Raw genomic sequence first — 27,940 nt, forward strand, 5'->3', positions numbered from 1 at the left:
TATCATTTTGTCCACGTATCTTTCAAAATTTGGTTTCTGATTCATATATGAACGTTCCAAGTGTTAGAAACAATCTTAAGCGTTGGTTTGACTGGAAGTGTAATACTGTCGTTTTTCTTAAAGAAATATTTACTTTGATGTTGGCCTGTTTTATTTATTGTGCTGTAAGTAGTACGTGTTTCATTCAGTAAAGTGTAATAAAGTAAGTCATCCAAGACAATATGATAAACAAGTAATTTTTAAACCTTTAAAACATTTGCGTGCGTTTATCGCTATTATTAATGACTTTTTGCCAATAGCTGTTGCACTGTAGAGATGAAGCAAAAAAACCCGATCCGTTCGCATTTAGCATGTTTTGAGGATTACACAGAAAAGAACGGGTGTTCTTTTTTTTAACAAAAACACATGTCTGCCCAGCTGCATACAGTATAGATCAGTCCCTCGCAATGTTCTGTCTAACGTACCTCGGTACCCTAATGCAGGGGGGGTCGAGTGGAACCGCTCTGCTGATAGTGCAAGGTCCCGAGCTACAACCGACACCAACAAGGGATGAAGGGATGAAGACTTGGGTTCTCTTTAGCAGCACTTTCACTTTTATTCTTTATTCTCTCTCAACAATCGGGGAGGGGGGATGGAGGAGTGTATTGTTTCCAAACGCGCTACAGATGTCTACAAATGAATCGAGAGTGCCGTTACACGAGGGATGATTTGTGCTGCAATTGTTGGGAGACAGATTTAAACCAGTCCTGGATGCATGGAGGAGGTGGCTGTGCTTGGAGTGACAGGGGCTGATTCCCCTGAACAAGTGGTTGGTTGCAATGCACGCAGAGCGCATCCAGTTACAACACTGGCGCAAGTCAATGCTTTCCTTGTAAGGGCTATTTTTATATCGTTGCGGTAACTCACTGCGACGTCTTAGCTTCGCCACGCCTCTTGCTCTTTTACTACGTGTGTGTGTGTGTGTGTGTGTGGGTGTGGGTGTGTGTGTGTGTGTGTGGTGTGTGTGTGTGGTGTGTGGGTGTGTATGTGTATGTATGTGTTGTTAGCGACTCCTAGTTCAAAGTCTGTGAACTCGTATCAGCAGCATCCAGTATTAGCGGAGCAGGAGGATCATGGAAAACATCCCTATCCCTGTTGTGACTATCCAGACCGTCCCTTACGAAGACCAGAGACCCGGGACCAGCGGATTGAGGAAGAAAACCTCTGTCTTCGAAAACAAGAGGAACTATCTGCAGAACTTTATCCAGAGTGTCCTGTCCTCTATAGATCTGAGGGACAGGCAGGGGTGCACTATGGTTTTGGGAAGTGATGGTCGGTACTTCAGCAGATCGGCGATAGAGACCATTGTGCAGATGGCCGCTGCCAACGGGGTAAGAGGCAGAAAGTTTTCAAAAACTATTAACTTATCCCAATATAAGGTGATGTGACGCAAAGACAACGAGGACGGTGTGTTACTATCAGGCTTATTACTATATAGTCTGTAGATTTCCCCTTGAATTCCTCACTCTGGGGCATGTAGCGTTCACCCAGAATATTTCCTACAGATATGAAGGTGAATATTTACTCTTCATTATTCCATAAAGATTGGAGGGTGTGCAAATTACCCCCTGAATCTCTGCCACTTTGTAATTCTGCCCCCCCCCCATTTGTTTCTTTTCGTTTCAAATCGCAACTTAACGAATTAAAACACTTCTGTTTCTAATTGAACATCAGGAACCGATATTTGCGTTATAGTTAAATGAGCTGATAATTCAGTGAGTTGCAAAAGATTGTCCCCCCCCACCAAAACCTATCCACTCACTTTACAGATGCCATGAGTAGTATTGTCGTTGTATAATGCATTACTGAGGGGAATCTGGTCTCATACTGCACGGAAACAGGACCTTCGGCACAACTGGTCTGTTGTTTCTTTTGACTTGACTGGGTTTTAACATCGGAGTTTCGCTGATCGCTTCTCCCTGACCACTAGGGGAGGCTCTAATCTGGTTTAGAATGGTTCCCTATATTCACTCAGCAAACAGACCCAGCCTAAGTGGAAGGGACTTGTGGCCATACAGCACGGAAACCCGCCCTTCGGCCCAACTCGTTCATCAATCACCTGTCTATCTATACTAATGCCATTTACTGGCACTCTTCCATGCCTTGGAAATTCAAATGCTTGTACAGATGGTTTTAAAATACTTTTTATTTCACTCATAGCAGAATCAGAGAGCCTGGGTGGTTTGGGCTTAGCTGGGTCTATACTTCAGATCAGATATAATGGTTAATTATTCATTGCTACATTCCTTGGCCAAAGAGTATTTGTACTGGTGTCAGCTGTGGCTCATTGGGTAGCCCTCTCTTGCTGTGGAGAATGCAGGTCAAGGGTTCAAATTTCACTCTTGAGATATGAGCACAAAGATATGAGCACCCAGTGCAGAGCTGAGGGATTGCTGCATTATCAGAGAAGCTTCCCTTTGTAGGGGGATTCTAATTCTCTGTCAGTATCTTGGAGTAAAGGAAGGGATTTGCATGCTAGTCAATATTCATCCCTCAAATGAAGATCAACCAAGAAATCAGGTTTATTATTCTCACCTTGTCACACTGCTGTTCATGGGGATATGTTGGGCACAAACTGTCTGCTAATGTCACACCGATGTTTGTAATATCACATCTCAACTTCAAAATACATTTAATGGCTGTTGGTAAGTTGGAAAAGATGTAGTTGAAGTGAATGGTCTTTCTACCATTTTTGAATTTGTTGTATTGATCCCACTTACCAAAAACTCTGCAGACAATTTTATTTTTGCCGCCTTCAGCTGCTATAGCTCACCTACTTCAAGGTTCAACGTGTTGTGCATTCAGAGATGCTCTTCTGCACATCACTGTTGTTACACAAGGTTACTTGAGTTACTGTCGGCTTTCTGTCAGCTTGAATCAGTCTGGCCATTCTACTCTGAACTTTCATTAACAAGGTGTTCTTGCTCACAGGACTGCCATTCAATGGTTTTTTTTTTGTTTTTCACACCATTCTCCGTAAACTCTACAGACGGTTGTATGTGAAAATCCCAGGAGATTATGAGATACTCAAACCACCCTATCTGGCACCAGCAATTATTCCATGGTTAAAGTCACTTAAATCACACTTGTTCCCCATTCTGATATTTGGTCTGAACAACAACTGAACCTCTTGACCATCTCTGGGTGCTTTTATGCACTGAGTTGCTGCCACATGATTGGCTGATTAGATATTTACATTAACGAGCAGGTGTATAGGTGGACCTAACAAAATAGCTGCTGAGTGTAGGTGCTAATGGTGTAGGGTAAAGATTGAACCTGCCAATCGGTATTGTGTCTTAGAGTGAGACCAGTTCCACCATAATTCAGTGATCAGGAACACAGCATGTATATATATAAAACACACCTTTGATGTAGACCCTTCACATTGAGTTAAACAGACAGAAAGAGAGGAAGGATAAATGGGACATTTTGACCAACTGCATAATCAGCCAGTGCTGGGGTTTCATTTATTAACTAATTGTATTAATTACTTGGATGAAGGGCTGTATGTAATATGACAGTTTGTATACAGCTGTCCAACTTTTAATTACGAGGAGAAGTGGAATGTTGACATCTGTTGCAAGGTGGATGAAATACAAGGGTAAGGAAATCTTACCACAACTTTACAAAGATTTAGTGGGACTACATCTGGAGTATTGTGTTGGCTTATGATCATCTTACTTTGGGAAGGATATATATATATATCCAGCAAATGTTCACTTTGCTTGATCTCTGGGGAACATAGAAACATAGAAACTAGGTGCAGGAGTAGGCCATTTGGCCCTTTGAGCCTGCACCGCCATTCAATATGATCATGGCTGATCATCCAACTCAGAACCCTGTACCTGCTTTCTCTCCATACCCCCGATCCTTTTAGCCACAAGGGCCATATCTAACTTTGATCAGAATGAACCTCAGCTTTTTGCAGTTCAGGAGAATGATGAAATCTCATTGAAACAAAAGTATCTCTCAGGTACCTAATAAACTAAATGTCTGAGATTGCTTCCCCATTGGTGAGAAATCTAGTATCGGAGATGTGGTATTAGGAAGATGAGTTAAGTCTGAGATAAGTAGGAATTTCTTTATTTCAGTACATTTTAAATCCTTGAAATAGATTTCTTTTTAAGAACAAATGGAATCAAATTGGAAATGAGTCCAGAGATCTGATCAGCCATGCTTTCATTGAAAGATGGATGAACAATCTACTGTGGTTCTTATTTCTTATCAAAGGGAATATGTTTCAAATTTGTCAAGGTGCATCAGAAGTTGGTGCAAGGCTTCACTTATTAACTAACTGTATTAATGACTTGCGTGAAGAGGTCAAGTGTAATATATCCACATTTGTCAATGAGAGAAAGGTAGTTGGGGTAGTAAAATATGAGGAGACGGTATCTACAAAGGATTTCAATAGGTTAAGTGAGGACATCAGTAGGTGCAGTGCTAAAACATGTCATTTGGCCTAACGCTGTTTATGATCCACACAAGGCTTCGCTAGTCCTTCTTCACTTGACCTCATCACCATATCTACCTGGACCTTTCTCACTCTTACATTCCTTCAACTTCACTGAAAGACAGCTATGATATTTACATCAACCACACCCCATGAACATTCTCACAAGTAGCTTTGCCTGTATTTGGCTTATTACTGTCACATCTATGAAGGTATAATAAAAACATTGTTTTGCATTCTATTTGTGCAGGTCATTTTACATCAATGTATCGAAGTAGTACAAGGGAAATGCAATCACACAACATAGAGTAAAGTGTTACAGTTACAGAGAAAGTGCAGTGCAAGTAGACAAGGCACAAAGTCATGTTAAAACACATTGTGAGATTTAGAATCCAGCTTTTTGTACAAGTGTTCCATTCGATAGTCTTAAAGCAAAGGGCTAAAAGCTGTCTTTAGCCTAGTGGTACATGCTTTCAGGCTTTTTCACCTTCTGCCTGATGGGAGATAGGAGAAGAGAAATTGTTCAGGGTGCAAGGAAAACTACTGCAAAATGACAAGTGCAGGAAGATGCCCTGTCATTGCTGGGCTGTGGTGTGGATGCCTGTCTAGATGCGGGTTAGCTGGTGGGAGATGCAGGTATTAGATGCTTCACCTTTACTCCAAGATGTTGTTCCTTATAAAGGAAGCACTGGTCAGACAAGAGGCTTGTAGAATAGTCTTGTAACAGTGGGGAAGATGCTGTCCTTGAGCCTGATGATAGCTGCTTTCAGGCTTTTGTAACTTCTGCCTGATGGGAGGGGAGAGAAGAGAGAATTCTCTTTTCATTTTCCTAGATACTTGGTTCCAATTCCACCCATAAATAGAAACGCCTATCAGTAAATGGAAAAAGAAATAGCAGGCCAGGCAGTATCTGAGAAAAGGTGACCAGAGGCAGTCAATTTGCACACAGCAAGCTCCCATTAACATCAACGAGACAGTAAGCTACAACTCCTTTTCCTGAGAGGACTCCACTCATGGTCTTCTGCATCATCACAAACCTTTGGTGATCTCTCATCCACTACCACCAAACTCATAGTTCCCATACCCCATTTTTACCTCCTACCCAAGATCTACAAACCCACCTACCCAGTTAGGCCTATTGTTTCTGCCTGTTCCTGCCCCTCTGAACTCGTATCTGCATCCCTCGACTCTATTTTAGACCCCTTGGTTCAGTCCCTTCCCACCTACATCCGCAACACTTCACATGTTCTCGATCTCTTCAACAACTTTCAGTCCCTTGCCCCTGATTGCCTTATTTTTACTATGGATGTCCTGTCCATCTACACTTCTTTTCCCCAAAAAGAAAGCCTTGAAACTCTTTGCTTTTTTCTAAACAGACCTACGCTCCCCTCCACCACTGGCATCCTCTGTCTGCCAGAATTGATCCTGACAATCTAGAATTGCTCTTTCGGCTTCCCTCACTTTCACCAGACACAAGGTGGGTGCTGACATGGGGCTCAGCTATGCCCAGCTTTCCATTGGCTACGTGAAACAGTCCATGTTCCAAGCCTACATTGGTATCACTCCCCAACTCTTCCTGTACTACATTGACAACTGCATTGGTGCTGTTTCATGCACCCATAATGAGCTCATCAATTTCATTAATTTTGTCTCCAACTTCTGCCCTGTCCTTAGTTTCACTTGGTCCACTTTGGACACCTCTGCCCCCTTTCTTGAACTCTTTGTCTTCCTCTCTGGAGTCATACAGTCTACTGATAACTTGTATAAACCAATAAATCACACAGCTACCTTGACTGAACATCTTCCCACACTGTCACTTGCAAAAGTGCCATTCCCTTTTCTCATTTCCTTCATTTCCACTGGATATGTAATGGATGAGACTTCCCTTTTCAGAACATCAGAGATGATATTTTAAGAATGTGATTTCCCTTCCTCTACCATTGATGCTGCCCTCACCCCATCTTCCCACTTCTCCATTTCCCAGACATCTGCCCTCACCCCATCTTCCCTCTGCCCTAATAGGGATCAAGCCCCTCTTGTTTTTACCTACCACCCCATGAGCCTTCACATCTAGCATATCATTCTCACAGCTTCCACTATCTTCAAAAGGATCCTACCACCAAACGCATCTTTACCTCCTCCTTCCCCCCCCCAACCCCACTCTCTGCTTCCGCAGGGATCGTTGTCTCCATGCATCCCTTGTCCTTTCATTCCTCCCCACTACTGTCCCTCCTGGCAAGCAGAAGAAATGCCACGCCTGCCTGTTCATCTCCTTCCTCACTAGCACACAGGGCTCCAAACAGTCCTTCCAGGTGAGGCATATAGACCAGAGTCTAATGAAGCATACCGGGTAAACAGTATAAATGGTAGTAACAATGCAACAAGAAATATAATGATAAATGTAAAACAGTGAAATGGTGCCAAGATCGTAGTGCAATCTGAAGTAATATAAAACAACACTTAAGTGATAATATAATACCTATAAAAAGTATTCACCCTCCACCTTGGAAGTTTTCATGTTTTATTGTTTTACAACAATGAATCACAGTGGACTGAGTTTGTTTTTTTTGACACTGATCAACAGAAAAAGACCCTTTTGTGTCAAAGTGAAAACAGATCTCTACTAAGTGATCTAAATAAATTACAAACATAAAACTCAAAATAATTGACTAAGTATTCCACCCCTACAAGTCAGTATTTAGTAGATGCTCCTTTGGCAGCAATTACAGCCTTGAGTCTGTGAGGATAGGTCTCTCTCAGTTTTGCACGTCTGGACATTACAATTTTTCTCAGTTCTTCTTTACAAAACTGATCAAGCATGAGAATCACAAGTGAAAAGCCCTTTTCAAGTCCAGCCACAAATTCTCATTTGGATTGAGGTCTGCACTCAGACTTGGCCACTCCAGGACATTAACTTTGTTGTTTTTAAGCCATTTCTGTATAGCTTTGGTTTTAAGCTTGGGGTCATTGTCTTGCTGGAAAACAAATCTTCTTCCAAGTCATAGTTCTCTTACAGACTACATCAGATTTTCCTCCAGGGTTTCCCTGTATTTTGCTGCGTTCATCTTACCCTCTTCCTTCACAAGCCTTCCAGGGCCTGCTGCAGTGAAGCATCCCCACAGCACGATGCAGCCACCACCATGCTTCACAGTAGGGATGATGTGCTTTTGATAATGTGCGGTGTTTGGCTTACACCAAACATAGTGTTTAGCCTGATGACCAAAAAGCTCAATTTTGGTTTCATCAGACCATAGAAACTTCTTCCAGCTGACATTGGAGTCTCACACATGCCTTCTGGCAAATTTTTGTCAAGATTTCAATATTTTTCAGCAGTGACTTTCTCTTTGCCCCTCTCCCATAATGCTGTGTTACGAATGTGACACAACTCTGAGGGGCCGAAGGGTACAAAGTCGCCCCCTCCTTTTTGAGAATCGCAAGATCGCTATTAATTCGGGTCTGGGACCCAGGAAATGAGAGAGAGACACGCAGAATACACAGGGTTTGGAATGTGGCCTGACCTCAGCGAAACGGAACCCCTGATAACGGCCATTGTCTCTTGGAGACGGAATTGTGTATTGAGTACTGTACTATTCATTGGAGCCCCTCAGGGGACAACCAAAGTGGGCTGGTTGAGGGATTGCATCATCCCAACCTGATTGACATCTGAGTAAGGATAAAAGAGGGTCTGGGGAACAACCCCTTTAGATGCACCAGGAGAAACGCTAGAAATCCCATGACAGCGTTTAATAGCGACAGCCAGTGGGGCCCGTGTGCGTCCTCCCTTGCCTGGGTTGGCGGGCTCACCATGGAAGAACGGTTTAGCTAAAGGAGAGGCCACAAGTGAACGGCCACACCAACGGGACTCCCGACAGATCGAAATCATAAAAGGAAAGCCGGCAAGTTTTTCTCCCAAAACTCACTCTCTCTCCAACCATTGCAACCCAGCGGTCCCCAAAGGCTGCAGCCTGCATGAACTGAGTGACTTTTATATTTCCATCGGACAATACATTATCCCCTAGACAACGATAGAGCTTATTTCTTATTGATTATTATTATACCCGCACTTTTAGATTTAGTATTGATGACGTATATTATCTGTATATTTGCATTGATATTATTTTTGTGTATTTTTACTAATAAATACTGTTAAAAATAGTATCATCAGACTTCAACGGACCTCTCTATCTTTGCTGGTAAGTGACCCAGTTACGGGGTTCGTAACAGCTGCAACTGGCGAAGTATCTAGGTAACAGTTGTCATATGCCCAGTCTCTCCTATCTCTAGTCCCCTTCTTGCACAGTCACTCAGTTTTTGAGGACAGCCTGCTCTAGGCAGATTTACAGCTGTATGATATTCTTTCAATTTCTTCATGATTGACTTCACTGTATTCCAAGGGATATTCAGTGACTTGGAAATGTTCTTGCATCCTTCTCCTCACTTGTGCTTTTCACTAACTTTTTTGTGGAGTTGCTTGGAGTGTTCTTTTTTTTCATGGTGTTGTTCATGGTGTCGTTTTTTGCCAGGATACTGACCAGATACAGGTGTAATTTTACTACAATCAATTGAAACACCTTGTCTGCATGCAGGTCTCCAAAAACAAATCTCCATTAACTAATTATGTGACTTCTAAAACCAAATGGCTGTACCAGTGAAGATTTGATGGGTCATATTAAAGGGGGGGGGGTGAATACTTATGCAATCAATTATTTTGTGTTTTATGTTTGTAGTTAATCTAGATCACTTTGTAGAGATATGTGAAACCCCTTTCTACTGGGCATCTCTGGAAATGCAGCTCGTTCGCCCCTCGCTAACAGCCAGGCGAGAAACCCACCTTTCTCAGGCTTCATACTCTAGGATGTATATGACTTTGGTCCCACTGTATCTGTGAGGTTAGGCTGTCTCACCCACCCAAACCCCAGATTGTGTGAATGCTTATGATTAACTTCCCTCCAGCAATCGCCTGTCAGCATGAAATAGCAGATCGCATACTGCATACAATTATAAAGGAAGTATATTTATGAATGTTAACTTCACCAAAGATTTAGTAAAGAAAAGAAATTTAAAAAACCAAAAAAAGCCCATTATAATTACTCAGTCAAATGTGCACACGTTGGAGCTCAAATCTTCCGAAAGCCATATTCACCAATCCTCGGTAGACCACTGTGCCTTGGGCTGCATCAAATTACACATTCCCACCAGAACAAATCCTATGGCCGGTTCTCTCCACCATATTCTTTCCTCATTTCCCGTCGGACAAAGCCCTTGACCACCATGTCAGTCACAAAGCCGCTTCCCCAGCCTTCTCTAGAACCTTCTCCCCGTTCCACTCTCATGATTGGATGACCCACATTCCTAAGCGTCCTTTATCATTAACAGCAACCCAAACACTGCTTCTACAGAAAGAGCATTGCATGAAGTACCCTACAACATTAGCAGTAACATTCTCCCCCACCAAAAATAGTCATCTCTTCGTGACTTTGAAATTTATCATCCCCACATTAATAACATAGTTTTCAAAGGGATTTTGTGATGTCAGGGCTTCCAATCCATTTGTAAATGGCAGTGACATGTCTCACTAGTGGAATAGACACAACACTCTATTCTCCCCATGTGACATAGGCCAACCTGTCTGGGGGTTTCGTGATTCGTTGAGACCTCCATATCCCATCATCTACTTCTTCAGTTTCAGACACTCCCTGGGATCTTTCCTGCCTATGTGGAGAGGCCTTCCCCTGTCCATTACTTGTGCCTTTCAGCAACTCAGGTACCCTGTCGTTTGGCTGAGCTCAGTTTTATTCATAGTTACTTCAGAGCCCAGTCTCCCTTCATTGTTCAACTGCAAGCCTGCCTGTCCAGTGCTAGTGCTCCACCCCCCGCCCCTCAATTTCATCTGCATCAGTGTGCGGAAGTTTTGGGAATTTCTTCGTCAGTTATTGGGGAGTTTGCATTAGGTAGCATATACCACACCACCATTTCCTCATCCTCTGAGTCCGTACAGCATTCAGTGGTTAAGTCTGTTCCAGGCATCTCTACTGCTTGTCCTGTTCTCCCACATCGCCACAGAGACCTCTTACTAGGCGTAGGGTCCATGTCAGTCTCTGGGTCAACAAGTACCTCTTGTCCCAGAGGTAGAACATGGTTCAGATGGAGAATCTTGACAGGTCCATCTTCATCCTCTGGCGTCACCCAGAAAACTCGCACGTTTGGCATCTGACTCTCCACTACATAAAATGTAGCCACCCAATGGTCAACCAATTTATGCTTCCCTAGTAGCCCCAACTTCTTTATGAGAACTCTTTTTCCAGGCATCAGTTGGAACCTAATCTTTTGATCATATCTCCACTTATTTCCTTGGTTCTGCTTTGTAGCAGAGACCTTTGCCGGTTCATAAGCCTTTTGCAAACCCCTCCTCATGTCAGACACATATGTAAGATAGGTCTTCTGTGGCAAACCTTCCCCACCAATCCCAAAACAGAGGTCAACAGGCAACACACACAAAATACTGGAGGAACTCAGCAGGCCAGGCAGCATCTATGGAAAAGAGTACAGTTGATGTTTCGGGCTGAGACCCTTCAGCAGGACTCTTGTACTCTTTTCCAGAGATGCTGCCTGGCCTGCTGAGTTCCTCCAGCATGTCATATATGTTATCTGGATTTCCACTCATCTGCAGATTTTCTCTTGTTTGTGGTCAACATGCAATCTTACTTCGCACCCAAACATCAAATAATATGGCAAGTATCCAGTAGCTTCATTCTGTGTACAGTTGTAGCAGTGACCAAATGCCCAATATCAAGTCAAGTCAAGTCAACTTTTATTGTCATTTCGACCATAACTGCTGGTACAGTGCATAGTAAAAATGAGACAACATTTTTCAGGACCATGGTTTACATGACACAGTACAAAAAAACTAGACTGAACTACGTAATAAAAAAAAAACACAGAGAAAGCTATACTAGACTACAGACCTACACTGGACTGCATAAAGTGCACAAAAACAGTGCAGGAATTACAATAAATAATAAACAGGACAGTAGGGCAAAGTGTCAGTCCAGGCTTCAGGTATTGAGGAGTCTGATAGCTTGGGGGAAGAAACTGTTACATAATCTGGTCGTGAGAGCCCGAATGCTTCAGAGCCTTTTCCCAGACGGCAGGAGGGAGAAGAGATTGTATGAGGGGTGCATGGGGTCCTTCATAATGCTGTTTCCTTTGCGGATGCAGCGTGTAGTGTAAATGTCCGTGATGGCAGGAAGAGAGACCCCGATGATCTTCTCAGCTGACCTTACTATCCGCTGCAGGGTCTTGCGATCCAAGATGGTGCAATTTCCGAACCAGGCAGTGATGCAGTTGCTCAGGATGCTCTCAATACAACCCCTGTAGAATGTGATGAGGATGGGGGGGGGGGGAGGTGGGAGATGGACTTTGCTCAACCTTCGCAAAAAGTAGAGACGCTGCTGGGCTTTCTTCGCTATGGAGCTGGTGTTGAGGGACCAGGTGAGATTCTCCGTCAGGTGAACACCAAGAAATTTGGTGCTCTTTACGATCTCTACCGAGGATGCTGACTCCATTTGTTCTTCTTGCTGATCTCCAAGGTTCCGAGCATATCTAGCACTGTTCAGTTGAACCTCTCAGCTGGAGATCACCCTGAGGTGTGATAAGGCGTCGTTCCTTGACTTCTCAACTCCAAGGATGCTCAGTAACTCATGTATAAGCCCTCATGTAACTCATGTAAAATCCCTTCCCCGATTGCTGTGTATCCATCTGAGAAGGCCATAATGGACAAAATACTTTTCCCATAACAGTTTGGCCATGGTGGACGCCCTCTGACTCTTTGTAGGGAAGGCTCGAGCATATCTGGTGTAGTGATCGGTAATAACCAAGACATTTGCCATGTTGCTGGATTTCAGGCTCTGTTGAAAGGAAATCCATACATACCAGATCAAGTGGCCTCGCCTCTGTAAATGCGACAAGGGAGCGACCCTTGTAGCCAGCATCTTCCTCCAAGTACACTGAATGCACGACTTACAGTACTCTTCAAACTCAGTGGCAACACGAGTGAATCTGCAGATGCTGGAAATAAATAAAAACACAAAAGCTGGCAGAACTCAGCAGGCCGGACAGCATCTATGGGTTATCACCCCTCCTGATGAAGGGTTTCGGCCCGAAACATCGTCACTACCTCCTCTCATAGATGCTGTCTGGCCTGCTGAGTTCTGCCAGCATTTTGTGTTTTTATTTTCTTCAAACTCAGTCTTCATTTGGGGCCAGTAGAACCGATCTTGGACCAAACAATGGGTTTTGTCAAACCCCAAATGGCCTGAATCATCATGAAGTGACTTCAGCACAGTCCTCCGATACTTCTCAGGCAGAACCAGCTGGAACACTGAAGCCTGTCTGGAGGAGACATGACCTGCTATAGAATCTGGTTCCTCAACTCCAGTTTGTTCCATTCTCTCAGCAGCAGAGATACAGCAGGGCATTTCATCTTTTCAGCTTGGGTCACATTTCCTTTCACAACAGCTGACCAAACGGTACCCACACAAGGGTCATCTCACTGAGTGGCGGCCACTTTCGCTAGACTTAACTCAGGCAACTGCTTTGTATTCAGAGTGGTTGGGTTGCAGTAAGTTTGTGGAATAGCACAACCAGAAGTTTCCAAAAGATCCACTGCTCTATCCTGCCCTTGCCTTGCTTCTGACTTCCCTGTGATGGAAAACTGGCACATAGCTTTAACTCCAGGTGCAGGAATGCTCTTCCACTCTCCGTCCACTTCTAGCCCTCCACGCGCACATTGGGACAATGCACTCACATCAGTGTTCCGACCCCCCGGCTGGAACTTAAGGCTGAAATCATAGGCAGACAATGTCACCAACCATCGTTGGCCTGTGGCAGCCAATTTTGCTGAAGTCCACTCTGGTCTTGATATAGCCCTCTTGGCTGGCGACTGTGTGCAATACTTAGGACAATTGCGGGTTTGCAAAAGCCAACACAGATGCTTTCATCAGCAGCTCCTTCTGCAACTGAAAGGCCTCTTCACATTTTGCATCCCATCTTGCTCCAAAAGGCTTCAAAGGGCTAAGATAAACTTTAGTATCTTCCCCTTTCATTCTCCTCCCATTCTTCCCCAATGGAGGGTAACCACACAGAAGCTGATACAAAGGGTGACTCACTTTAGAGTAGTCCTTCATGAACCTCTGGTAGTTCCCACAAAATCCAATAAATGAGTGTAGGGCATTCACATTCTTGGGTATTGGCCATTGTGGTTACTGTCTTTATCTTTGACAATCCATAACTTCTCCATCCTATGAGACTGTGTGTGTTACACCAGCACCTCAAGCAAATTCCTATCCCCAAAAGTTTTCTCCATGACATGCTGGAAAGTAGCTGGAGCTCCTGATGTGCCCCGGGCTATCCTTTCAAACAGAAGGAATCCAAATGGACATTAAAGTGCCGTCTTCTCCTTGTCAGCCTCAGTCATGGGTATCTGATAATACCCTCTCCTTAGGTGCAGCACACTGAACCACTTCACCCCACTGAGGCAGCCCAGCGCATCCTCAATCCTCAGAGCAGTTTGTTGGTTGGGGACAGTGTGTTGGTTCAGTGTCCGATAATCAACACATATTCTTCTCATTCTTCTTCCTCACTACCGCTATGGGGACACATAGGGTCTCCTGAAGTCAGTGATAATCCCAGCTTCCGGAGATGCTGCTGAATGTCGTCCCCCTTGGTGGGTGCCAGTCACTGAGATCTATCTCTGAAAGGGGTGTCCTCTGTCACTCAGATGGCGTGGCAGGTACTCTTGCAACAACCCACATCAAACTCGTCAGTAGGAAAGACATCTTCAAACTTCAACATCTTCTCTGTCAATCTCCTTTTCCAACCTCCAGGTACTGGGAGTCACCAAAGTTGAATGACTTGGCTGTCATGTTTCCCTTTCTAGAAGATGGTTTCTCCCTGTTTGTCTCACAGGAAAACTAGACATCACAATCACCGAAAAATGTCATGCCATTAGCGCTCCCCGCCTAAGGGTGACCTCCATCTCCAAGGTGTTCCTGACAATCAATATCATACCGCTTACCTGTACAACTTCTGCAGTTCGGGTCTCACCAGTCCCCCAGCAGGTAAGCGTGAATTTCTTCGTGGTCTTCTGGAGCATCCACCAGGAGGGCCTCAGCATCAGGCATTCTGGGAAATATGGGGTTTCCCGTCACTCTAGCTACTTCCCCAATAGGTAACAGGACAAGTTTGGAGTGGGTGTACCACACAGTTCCTTGTCTGTGCTCATCATTCAGCCTAGGATGGGCTTGCACTTCCTTAAAAGCAGCTCGGAACACCAGGTGACTGGACAAGGGTTTCTCGAATTCTCTCCTTGCAGGCTCCCACTAGCCTCCTCATGATAGTTGTGACAGACAATGCCGGTTGCTCCCCTTTAATAGCAGTTCTCGGTTGAGTATGTTCCATCAGTGGATCCGGCTCCCTATTGCCTTTGTTTTGCGTGATGACAGCACCTGCCAATAACAACCGAGATACCTCAGCTCTAAAATCTCCCATGAACTCCTGTAACACTTCCGTTTGTGGGACATCAGGGGTCACTTCAGCTACAAGGACTACTACCGTAGCCTGTTGACAGAGCCCTCCTTCTCCTCCATCATGTTTTCTTCCTTTCTTACTTCTTTGATCAGCTCAACAAATGAGGGAGGGGTGCATGTCTTCTGAGACATTCGGAGACTGAAAACAATTGTGCCCTGTGACTGTGCACCCTTCGCTACTTGGTCCATCCTTAATTGATTCACCTCAGTCAGTTAGATGGCCCTTCTGGGCCGCAAGCAATGCAGCTATCTCTCTAGCTGAAAAATGTATGCCAAAGATTTCTCCCCCTTGTCCTGAAACATGCTCCTAAACCCTGCCATAAGCTCCAGTGGGCTTCCTGTCATGCTGAAAACGCTCTCTAGTGCTTGCATTGTAGCCCATGGAAGTTGCAAAGGGGTTCTCTCCCTTTAAGGACCTCACCAACTCAGCCACCGGACCCTTTAGACTCTCTACCTGGTGCTGTCTTTTCACATTATCAGAGCACTGCCACTCATTCAGCATCTGAGACGTCTGCTCCACCCAAGTCTTATATTCCTCCTCCTCCGCAGGCGTGTGCTTCACTCCCAAGAACATTCCCAGCCTACGATAACTTCGACTCTCTGCTGATGCACTTTGCCATTTATCCACCAGGGACGTAAGGTCTGATACCAACTCAGAATTTTCACTCCTCGCTGGAGGACTCATTAGATCTTCTACATCAGACCACTCCTACCCCTCACTCTGCAGAAATGAGAGCAACTTGTCTTTATAGTGACCGTCCTCAGCTACGGGAAACTCGGCACCCTCACCTACCCTCACCCTCTTCTCTGAAGGTATGGACTGCCCATGGTTCCTCCTCTCCTGTGGCCTCAATCACACCAGGCAGATCCACTCCCATGACGTCAGTGCTTGTCTGAACTAAAACAAAATCTTTGCTCAGTGTTTGGTCAAACAGCTGCTTCATAAATGTAACATTTCCTAATGCTTTAACGGCACTTAAAACCCTAATCAACAAATTTTCTGGGCTGCGGATATCCATCCTGCTCAGAACACAAGCATTGGTTATGGGTAATCTCTTTGAACTGCACCAATGCTTAATCCCTGCAGTGTCCATAACCACGTATCTTAACCACTTTCCTGAACAATAGTTTAACACAGGCTTAAACACAAACCTGCTTAATCAACACTAAGAGCAATCACACGGCAGCCAACAAACTCAGTCCCAGATGAGCCCCCACAACGAAACCCCTTTTTACTGAGCGTCTCTGGAAATGCAGCTTGTTAGCCCTTTGTTAACAACACTGGACTCCGCTACGAGAAACCCACCTTTCTCAGGCTTCGTACGTCTAGGGTGTATACGACTTTGGTCCTGCCAAATCCATGAGGTTGGGATATTTCGCCCACCCAAACTCTGGTTTGTGTGAATGCTGTGTGATTAACCTCCCCCCCCCCCCACCCCGCAATCATCCATTGGCATGAAATAACAGATCGTACACTGCATACAATTATAAATAAAGTATATTTATGAATGTTAACTTCACCAAAGAGTTAGTAAAGAAAAGATAGGAAAAAAATGGGGCCCATTATAATTACTAATGTGCCACGTTGGAGCTCAAATCTTCTGAAAGCCATATTCACTGATCCTTGGTAAACATCTGCTCCTTGGGCTCCATCAAATCGTGCATTTTCACCGGAACAAATTCAATGGCTGGTTCTCTCCAGTGTCTTCTCTCCTGATATCCTTCCAAACAAAGCCCTCGACCTACACTGATGTCAGTCACAAAAGTCACTCCTTCAGCCTTCTCTAGAACCTTCTCCCCATTCCACTTTCCTGATTGGATGACCCACATTTCCTAAGTGTCCCTTATCTTCAACAGCAATCCATACACTGCTTCTACAGTAAGACCATTACATGAAATATCCTACAGCATTAGCAATAAAACCTTTACTGGGCATTACATCTGTTTTCACTTTGAAATTAAAGAGTCTTTTTTTGTAGACCAGTGTCAAAAAAGCAAAATGAAATCCACTGTCATTCAATGTTGTAAAACAATAAAACATGAAAACTTCCAAGGGGGGTGGAATAATTTTTGTAGGCACTGTAGCAGAGTAACCAACAGAGGTAGAATTAAAAGTACAAGAAATGGCAGATGAAACTATTAGTCTTCCTGACACAATGCATCATGAAGGTGAAATGGGTGAAAGGAAGTGATGAGCCTGTGTTCACCCCATTCAGTAAGTTCAATCAATCAAGAGCAGAGCAGTTGCCATACCAGGCTGAGATCCAGCCTATCTAGAGCACATCTGCATAAGTTTGAGTGAATCCTCATGGACATTCCAAATCTTCTTAGACACCTAAGAAAGTGAATACATTGATCGCCATCTTGGTGTGAAGGGACCAGAAAGATTGCTAGTGATTTGAAAAGTAAGTTTCAAGTCCAGGGCCAAGAATGCTTTAATAGAATCATACAGGGTTTTATGGTGATCACACCTGCAGCATTGTGTGAAGATTTGGGAAAAGTATACTTGCCATATATGAAATGTTCACCAGACTGACTCCTCACATGGCTTAATTGTCGCATAAGGAGAAAGTGGGTCAATTAAGCACGTGTTCATCAGAATTCAGAAGAATGAGAGATCTCAACAGGCTAGACATGAGGAAGACCTTTCCCTGGCTGCTATATCTGAGACCAGGAGTCACAATCACAAGATCTGGGATAAGACATTTAGGACCAGAATAACGACTATTATTTTTCACTCAAAGTGTGATAAACATGCAATTGAAATCCCTACCACAGAAGGCACTGGAGGCCAAATCACCAAATATATCATAGAAGCCAGAGTGATTTCTGCACATAAAGGCATTGACATGTTTGTGGAGTGTGTGCGAGGGGAGTCAACATGTTCATCTAAAAAAGTAGAATGGTCCGACACAAAATCATATCTTTTTTATTTTTCTATTTTGCATATCTGGGGATGGTTTTGGTTTGTGGGAACTTGTGGGAATCTTACTTGAGGTCACAATCAGTTGCAAAGCTAAGAATGTTGATTTTAAAAATAGGACATAGGCTCGAGCATTCAAAGATAAGAGGTGATGAGAGGTGTGGACTTCTTGAGGAAGTGAAGCACAGATGATGACGTTGGTATGCTGTTCCAGTATTTAATTGTGAGTTATCTGACATGTGACAAGGTTAAGATCAACAAACTCATTATAGTTTGTGTTTCTTATGATATATTATTTTTACTTCTCAAAATGAAAAGTATCAGCATTTACAATCAGCTCATAAATCTCCATTAACTGCTTAGAAGGCAGGTGTTTGTTCCCCATTGAGCATTTGAAGCGATCAGTTATAAAGGCTCTCTGCAAGAACAAAAGGCAGGAATTATGGAATCAAAGGTATTAGAGGAAGCTACTCATCACTTGTTTCGTGACAAAAGACAAAGCTCTCAACACGTATCCTGCACCCAGCTCTTGTCTGCAGCCCTCTAGGTTATGACACGTTATATGCTAATCCAGATGCTTGTTAAATGCACCTCCTCCACCAAAATGCCTCAAATCCACAGATGGCAATGGTTAGTTAACTTCTGGTAACTACTACCCTCTGTTTCCCCCTGCCCTTTGTTTACCCTTATCGTTCTGTCTCGATTAGCCCATTTCTTTCCCCTCCTCTACCCTCATAACCTGTCCATCATCCACAACTTCCTCCCTCTGATTTTCCACCTCCTTCACTTTATTTGATGGTCTACAGTCCTTTCCTATCAGTTTCCACCATGTTCAGCCCTTTGCTTCTTCCACTTATCACCTCCCAGCTTCTCACATCATTCCCTTACACATCCTCCCCAACCCGACATTCCTGCCTTCCCCATCTCACCTGGATTCACCTATCACCTGCTAACTTGTGGCCTTACTCTTCTCCCCCCCCCTCCCCCACCCTTCTGTTCTGGCTTCTGCCTCCTTTCATTTTAGTCTTGATGGAGGGTCTCGGCCTGAAATGTCCGTTGTTCGTTTTCCCTCATAGATGCTGCCTGATCTACTGAGTTCCTCCAGTGCTTTGTATGTGTTGCACCAGATTTCCAGCATCTGCAGTACCTCTAGTGCCTCTAAATCTAAATCCTCTTGTCTTTAATCATCTTGCTAAGGAAAATAATTCCATTCCGTTCAAACCATCTAAGCCTGTCGTAACATTGATTATATCTTCTGTCAGACTTCTCTGCTGCAAAGAAACTCCAAGATGCATCAATCTCTCCTCATAACTAAACTCCCCCGTCCCTACCAATGTCCTTTTGGATTTCCCTGGATCCTATCCAGATGCATCACAGCTTGGTTTGGCAATTGCTCTGCACAAGATTACAAGGAACTGCAGAAAACTGTGAACACAGCTCAGTCCATCACAAAAAAACAGCCCCCCCCCACCCCCCATTAATTCTGTCCACACTTCCTGCTGCTTCAGGAACTTAATCAATGTATTCAAAGAGCTCTCCCACCCTCTCTTCCCTCTTCTCTCCTCAGGCAGAAGGTACAAAAGCTTTAGAATACATACCACCAGGCTCAAGGACATCTTCTATTCCAGTGTTATAAGACTCTTGAATGGACCTCTTGTACAATGAAGATAAACTTTTGATCTCTGAATCTGCCTCATCAAGGTCCTTACATTTTGTCTGTCTACCTCCACTGCACTTTCTCTGTAACAGTAACACTATATTCTGTATTCTGTTTTTTTCTCCATTTTGTATTACCCCGATGACAGAACGGTCTGTCTGGATGAAATGCAAACAAAAGCTTGTCACTGTATCTTGGTACATGTGACAATGATAAACCAATTACCAGTTAATGTGGTGCCTAGAACTGTATATGCTAGCACCATTCACACAGAATGAAAGCTCAGCGGATAATTTGCAAGCCAGGGGCCTTCAGGTGACTGGTGAACGAATGAGGCCAGCAGGAGCCAGGCCTCTCTCCGTCTCTGTTGTGTATTTAACATTTCAGTAACATTCAAGTAATATTGTAAATATATTGTTTGATTAAGGATTCTTTGTTGGTTAAGTAATTTATTACAGCATATATGTACATGAATGGCACATGCTGCTATTCAACTGCATAATAGGTGCATGCCTCACAGAAGTAAAGTGACCTATATACAAAAGTTATCCTCAGCTCTGTGTTTTTCTTTTGATTAGTTTTATGTTTTGGAGTTATAAAACATTACAGTGGTGATGAGTAAGATTTACAACAAACCCGAGATGAGTACATACGTGTTGAAGCACAGCAGGTTCTTTCTTTGTGAGGGAGAGAGAGACATTCAGAATTTTTAAAAAAGTGCAGCACTTCTTCATTCCTTCAGAGTGCAGCAAGATGTTGGTATCAAAAATCAGGCAGGGAATGGACGGAATTCATGGGCTCATAAACAGTGAATACCAAGAGATGATAACAATAAATAAATAAGCAAGCAGAAATGGCTGGTTATAGTGGAAAGATTGGTGTGTTTGATTGCACAAAAGATAACTGGATATTGTATACTGAAAGAATTGAACAGTATGTATTTTGAAACAATTGAAATAGCCAATGTAAGGATAGGGCCAGTTTTAATGTGTACCAGTTGGAAAAGCATACAGATAGCATTGGAGTTTGACTGTTACAACATTTAGAACCAAAACCATCATCGATTGCAAAATGCATTAGGTTTCATAAACAGAATCAAAAAGGAAGGTGTATTCATTTCAGTTTATGTGGCTGAATTGAAGAAGTTGTCTGAGCATTATCAGTTCAATGATGGTCTTAATGCTTCACTGACAAATCATTTAGTTTGTGGAATCTTGCAAAAGAGCATTCAATACAGCTCCTAACTGAAGCACAGTTCACATTTAAAAGAGCAGTTGAAATCACTGTATCAATGGAAATGGCAGCCAGAGACACAGTTGAGTTATGGTCAGGAATGAAAGTGACTAATCAGAAACCTGCCTGGATGAACAAACTGTGTTACCATTGTGGCAGAGGCCCACACACACCAGACCAATGCAGGTTTAAAGGTGAAACTTGCAGAATATGAAACAAGGTAGAGCGCATACAATGAGCATGTCAGGCAGGCAAATATAAATGGATTACACAGGAAATGTAAAGGGAAAAAAATTAAAAGTCAAGTAGTAGTTTCAGTCGGACTACTAACCTGCATGCTGTTGATGAAAAGTCTGATAATGATGAGAGTATCACAGGACTGAGCAGCCTTGGGATCTACTATGTGAAAACTAACATGAGACAAAAATATGGCTTACACCAGAAGAGAACAGCAAATTAATTAAAATGGAAGTGGACACTGACTCAGCTGTTTCTGTCGTTTCACAAATTGAATCTGTACTGAAGCCTGCCGATATCCAACTAAGAAGTTATACTGGAGAAAAAATAACTCCAATGGAAATGACATTTGTAACAGTGAAATACAACAACCGACAAGCCACATTGGGCTTGAATGTGGTAAACACAAGAGGATCAGCATTGTAATTGGCTGAGACAACTACAACTTGATTGAAGAGCCATCCACAATTTGTATGCCACATCCCTTGCAATAGAGTCAACTGAAAGTGAGTCAAGAAAAATATTGAATGATGCCAAAGTGGTTTTCAATGCGGCACTGGACACCTAAAACATATCAAGGGTAAAATAGTGCTAGATGAAAATGCCACACCCAAATTTTACAAAGCTACTCCAGTTCCTTATACAAAGTAGTCCGTGAGCTAGATTGCATGTAAGGCAGTGTTAAAAAGATTGGAAGATTATGGGCTCAGAGCATGATGAAAAAAGTGTGAATTCTTTAAACCAAGCATTGCTTACTATGGACACACCATTGGCGCACAAGAATTACACGTGTGCTAAGAAAATTCAAGCAGCGGTGGATGCTGCAAAGTAAACACATGTCACAGTTGTGGTCCTTTTTAGGATCCCGCCAAGCCTGGCTACTGTGCTCTATCCCTTAAATTCATTGAGAAGAAATGGCAATGGACAAAGCAGTGTGAAATGGTTTTCCAAAAGGCAAAGGAAATACTGACACATTATGATCCACATTGTCCAGTGAAGCTTGTCTGTGATGCCACGTTTTATGATATAGGTGCAGTCATGTTACATGTTGATGGAAGTAAATGCCCCATAGACTTTGCATCATGTTCTCTTACTGCTCCAGAGTAAAATTATGCACAGATTTACAGAGAAGTTTTGAGTCTGGTTCAAGGTATAAAACATTTCAGCCTGTGCTTCTATGGGAGAGTTTACCCTCATTACTGAGCATCAACCTCTAGTGTCCATTTTCAATCCACAAAGGGTGCTCCACTAATAGCAGCAGGACAAATGAAGAGATGGGCTCAATTGTTAGAGAAAAAAGGTGCCCAGAGCTGTCAGAACCACTTCCTATAGTCCCAGAGTCAACTCCTTCAATCACCATGGATGAGGTCCCAGAACCTGAGATTGTCTCACAGCCACAAGTCTAAACCTGCCAGGCAGAGTGACCTACCTTGTCAGGAACGGTGCTATCCCATAAGAGTAAGAAATTCTCCACAGCAATTAAATCTTTAGGCCTGAATGGGACAATTTAAAATTTACTATATTGTGGATGTATATATGGTAGTTGTATTGTATAGTATACTGTGTGTGTATATATATTTAAGATTACTAGAGAGCTATACGTTACATATTTGAGTTGAGGTGCATTCTATACTGAGTTGGAGTTTATAGCTAAGCAGGGAAGAGTGATGTGTATTTAGTATTTCTGTAATATTTGAATAATATTGCAAAAATACTATTTTATTAAGCATTCTTTCTTTTTTAAATAATTTACTACAAGTTATATATATGAAGTATGTGAATGGCATATGTCATTATGCCACCGCATCTTAAGTGCACGCCTCACCTATTTCCAAGTAAAACAAACTATGTACAAGAGTTACCCCCAGCTCCGTGGTTTTCCTTCATTTCGTTTTATGTCTTGGAATTACAAAACTTAACACTGCTCTCCTCATTATATTTGCTAGCCTCCCTCTCCACTCTCAATCCTGATGCAGGCTCTTGACTCAAAACATCAACAATTCTTCCCCGCCGAACTCCCCCACCCATACTCTCACACACATCCTGCTCAGTCTGCTGAATTCCTCCAGCTATTTGCTTTCTGCTTCACACTCCAACATCTGCCCTCTCCTGGGTCTCCTCCTTGTTTGATAGTTAATTGCTTAAGCAAAGTTGATGGTGGTATTGAATCAAATTCCAATGCTAGCAAGCATCTAGTGAATCCAGCAAGCTAAAGAATGGCGTTGATTGTCTTTTTATATATTTTCATTCATTTGTGGGCTGTGGGTATTGCTGACTAATCCCCTTTTGTTGTATATCTTTTACTGTCATTTAGAAGCTGCTTCCTCGAACCACTGCAGTTTGTGTGATAAAATACACTTAGAGTGTACTGAGTTCAGGAATTAAACATGGTGATGGTGAAGAAGCGGCTGTATGTTTTCAAGTTAGACCGATGTGTAGCAAGAAGGAGAACTTACAAAAAATTATGTGATGGCTCTGGAGCCCTCATTCTAGTCACTGCCGATCCAGTCCCAGAGAGAGTAGCTGCAGTTCACCTTGTCAATGGTACACACCGCAAATGAGTGGAAGAGGGGTTTGAGTGTTTGGAGTGAAGGATGGTGTTGAATTTCCTGAGGATGGCTGGAACTGTCTTCATCCTGCAAATAAAGAGTATTCCATCACAGTCCTAACTTGTGCCTTTTAGATGTTGGAACTGGTTTGGGTTGAAAAAGTCAGAGATTGTACAAGGTCAGACAACGCATGTTAATGTTTAATATTAAGTCAATAGATCTGAGTTAAAGCTCCAGAAAAATCAAAGATATAGATACATTACTTGCATTTCAAATTGCTTCCCTGTCTATGAAATACCTTTTAAAGTTCAGTCGCTGTAGGAAACTTGGCAGCCAATTTGTACATTGCAAACTCCCTCAAATAGCAACGTGACAATAACCAGTTCATTTGGTTCTGTGATAATTTAGGGAACAGATGGACCTCAACCCTAATCATGCCTATGAATATTAAGCATGCAATCTAAATTGGCCAAAAACATGCAGCGCCAGTTAAATATGTCTGACACTCATCTGAGTTTCTTAAATATACATAGTCCATAAGGAGCATTAAAATCTCATCAGAGTTTCACCAAGAAATGGACACCTGCACAAACTTGCTTCTTTCACAAATGAATCACTTGGAAGTGTTTAGAGCTGAGGAGCATGTAAAAGAACGAAAGTCAAGACTCACGCCAGCTTAAGATGATAACAAATAAAATAGGAAATACATATATTGTACATGATTTTAAAATTATTTTGACTCTTTAGATAGAATTGACTACAACTGCATGGTAGTCCATGCAATCATCTGTACATAACATATACAAAGCAAAATAATGTGAATGTTTGAAATTATAAATAATAAGAAGAACAGTAGAAGTATCTATTTGGTCAAGCAGTTAGAGAGAGATATGCAGGAAATAATTCAGATTTATGGATTTGGAAAATAAAATATATGTTTTAAGTTGCAGAGTAAGAGGAAAGATTGGAAAGGACTGCTTGGATGGGTGAACAGCAGGGGAGGTTAAATTTAAAAAAATAATAAATAAGTCTCCTCCAATTTTAGAGTCAGAGTCTTACAAGTTTGTTTACTATTGATCAGCTATTACAGACAGGACAATCCATAATAATCATCTGGATATAATAATACAGGATAAAGAAGAAAGTACAATTTACTTAATAGATATGGCGTTTCTAAACACACATAACATACAGAAATCAATATGTGAAAAACACCAGAAATAAGCTGAATTAAGAGATGAAATTGAAAGACTATGGAACATGAACAGGGTATATACATAGCCCCAATAGTAATATCTATAATTGGTATCATCCTTAAGTCACTACACAATAGCATTAACCAGTTAGGCCCACACAGTAATATTTATGCAAATCGCCAGAAAGCCACAATACTAAACACCACTAGAATAGTCCAAAATTTCCTAGCAATTGAGAAATGAGTGTACTTGGCTTTGCCCGTACCTCAGGTTTTACCTGCTTGAGCTGAGGAAAAAACAAAAATGCAACAACTACAACAACGATGATAATAATAATAGTAATAATAATATTAATATGAAGAAGAAGGATATAAATAAATCACATAATAAATGTGAGTCTTATTTCATTTGGAAGATGTTACCACTGTCTGCTAATACATCCTCAGTATTTCACTCTGGACATCAGTCTAGATTCTGTCTCCAACAACCTGTAGTTAGTCTTGAACTCATCACTCCCACCTCCCAAAGACATGCAAGTTGGTAGGAAACTGGCCACTGCAACTGTCCATTGTGCAGATGAATAGTGGAACCTGGATGAAGTTGTTGAGAATATGAGGCAAGTAACAGTGGGATTAGTATAAAGTAAATGTTTGATGCTCAGCACAGATTTGATGGACCATAGGGACTGTTTCCATGGCAACAGGACTATCCATGGAGCCAAGCAGCAATTCTGTAGGATGCCCATTGACTCTCAGTGGTCCTGGTCGGTAGTCTCTTTGATTCACTTGCAAATATTTCCAGTGCTGGGCCTGATGGGAACTTAGTGTAATTCTACCTACATTTTGAAGGCCACTTAATCCAGAACAAGTTGAACTATGATACATAGATTATTCTCCGAATAGATAACACAGGAGTATTCAATTTTCCAGTGGCCATTGGATTTTTCTAGAATATTCTTCTTTTGTAATTTATTTTTTATTGAAGTTCATCAAACATTTCCAAAAGATGTATTTCAGACATTGTACATATATATCATATAATCATATATATCACAAATCTCCACAAAGTATTTATCTGAGGTATACACTTATAGAAAAGAGTGGAAAGAAAAAACAAGCAAAATGAAAGAACTATGTACAAGTAAGGAGTGATCTTTTTTTTTTTACAACAGATTCATTGATTTGTGAGAATAAAATCAGGCCTATGAGGCATTATGTAGTTAAACCATTTTTCCCAGTATGAATCAAGTTGTTCCAGCTTATGATTAACAGATGCTGTTATCTTCTCCATTTTGTAGATGTCCATTGTAATTTCCATCCATGTATTTAAAGTTAGGCTCTCCTGTGATAACCATTTCATAGTAAGGGTCTTTTTACCAGCCACCAACAGTATATTCATTAAATATTTATCTCTTTTCAACCATTCTTGAGGTATATATCCAAAATATATGGTCTTACTCTCCAAGGGTATTTCTAGAATATTCTTACTATAGCTGTCTTGTATGGAATGCCTCTTATAGGAAATTGAATACTTGGCAGAATTAAGCAAAATTCCTTAGAGAATTCTTTCCCACACCTGTATATCAAATGTTGACAGAATCCATCTGAGGATATTTATAGAACCATAAAATATCCCCAGGAAATTTGAAGTCGCAGGTTTAAGTGAAAATCCTGATTTCTAACGGCAGACGCTCTAGATTGTAAAAAGTTTCTCTCTGCAGTTTCCATTTTCTGTTCCTCTCTTGTTTATAATTGTGAATAGCTCTGAATATTAACAAAGTACTTCAGAATCAGAATCTGGTTTAGTTTCACTAGATCACTGGCATATGTCATGAAATATGTTGTTATTTGGCAGCGGTACTTTGCAAAGCATAATAATAATAGTACTGTGAATTAGAGTATATATATATATATAAATGTGTGTGAATGTATGTATATAAATATATTTTTTGTTTATATATATGAGTTGAGACCTCTGTCCACCAGAGTTAACCATGGATATTGCTTCCTGGGCAATATCCAAGCCTGGGCAGTATGATATGGAGAGCAAACTCCCCTTCTCCATGCATCTGATGAACCCAGACCGATACAGTTTGGTACCAGCAGCGCTTCAGGAGTTGCCAGTCAGCAGTGAGCTCAATGCAGGACTGCCTTAGGGGCTCAGGCTCCAGATTTTTCCTCGGGGTTTTTGTGTGTGTGTGTGTGTGTGTGTGTGTGTGTGAAGATGTCCTGGATGCTGAGGAGGAGGCCAGTGCCCATGATGGAGCTGATGGAGTTCACAACTTTCTGCAGCTTATTTCGGTCCTGTGCAGTGTCCAACCCCCACCCCACCCCCATATCAGACGATGATGCAGCCAGATAGAATGATCTCCACTGTACATCTGTAGAAATTTGCAAGTGTCTTTGGTGACACACCAAATCCCTCAGTCTTCTAATGAAATATAGCCACTGTTGTGCCTTCTTTGTAATTGCATCAATATGTTGGGTCCAGGATAGATCCTCAGAGATGTTGACACCCAGGAACTTGAAGTTGCTCACTCTTTCCACTTCCGATCCCTCTGTAAGGACTGGTGTGTGTCTCCTTGTATTACCTTTTCTGAAGTTGCACAATCATTTCTTTTGTTTTATTGACATTGAGTGCAAGATTGTCACACATAACAATTTATCAATATGGGGAAAGTACTGTCCTATGTACAGTTCTCAAAAGGCAACAAGATTTGATTAAATCCATGTTGGCAAACAACCCAAAATCTTTTGCTATTGCAAACGGCATATTAATTTATATCTGTACATACATGCTGTGTTGCTCTTTTCATCTACAAGAATTAGGATCATAAAGTCATAGAGACATACAGCATCAGTGCACAAAATCTGAGCCAACCATCGATCACCTGCTTTTTTACATTAATAAGACATACGATCTAGGAGCAGAATTGAGTCTGATCCAACTTTCCATCATGGCTGATTTACTTTCCCTTTCAACCCCATTCTCCCGCCTTCTCCCTGTAACCTTTGACACCTTTAATAATCAAGGAACTATCAACCTCCACTTTAAATCCAGTGACTTTTCC

The 27,940-nt window shown here is 42.2% G+C and overlaps 1 protein-coding gene across 1 annotated transcript in view; it reads left to right on the forward strand.

Moving 5' to 3' along the window:
• The first annotated feature begins 920 nt into the window (after positions 1-920).
• Positions 921-27,940, forward strand: part of pgm5 (phosphoglucomutase 5) — a 185,593-nt gene continuing 158,573 nt past the window's right edge. Inside the window, exon 1 of the mRNA XM_073048482.1 lies at positions 921-1,370. Coding sequence (XP_072904583.1) covers positions 1,113-1,370 — 258 coding nt within the window. The 5' untranslated portion in view covers positions 921-1,112. The remainder of the gene's footprint in view (positions 1,371-27,940) is intronic.

Source organism: Hemitrygon akajei, chromosome 6 (assembly GCF_048418815.1).
Source record: "Hemitrygon akajei chromosome 6, sHemAka1.3, whole genome shotgun sequence".
In the NCBI taxonomy this organism is placed as follows: Eukaryota; Metazoa; Chordata; class Chondrichthyes; order Myliobatiformes; family Dasyatidae; genus Hemitrygon; species Hemitrygon akajei.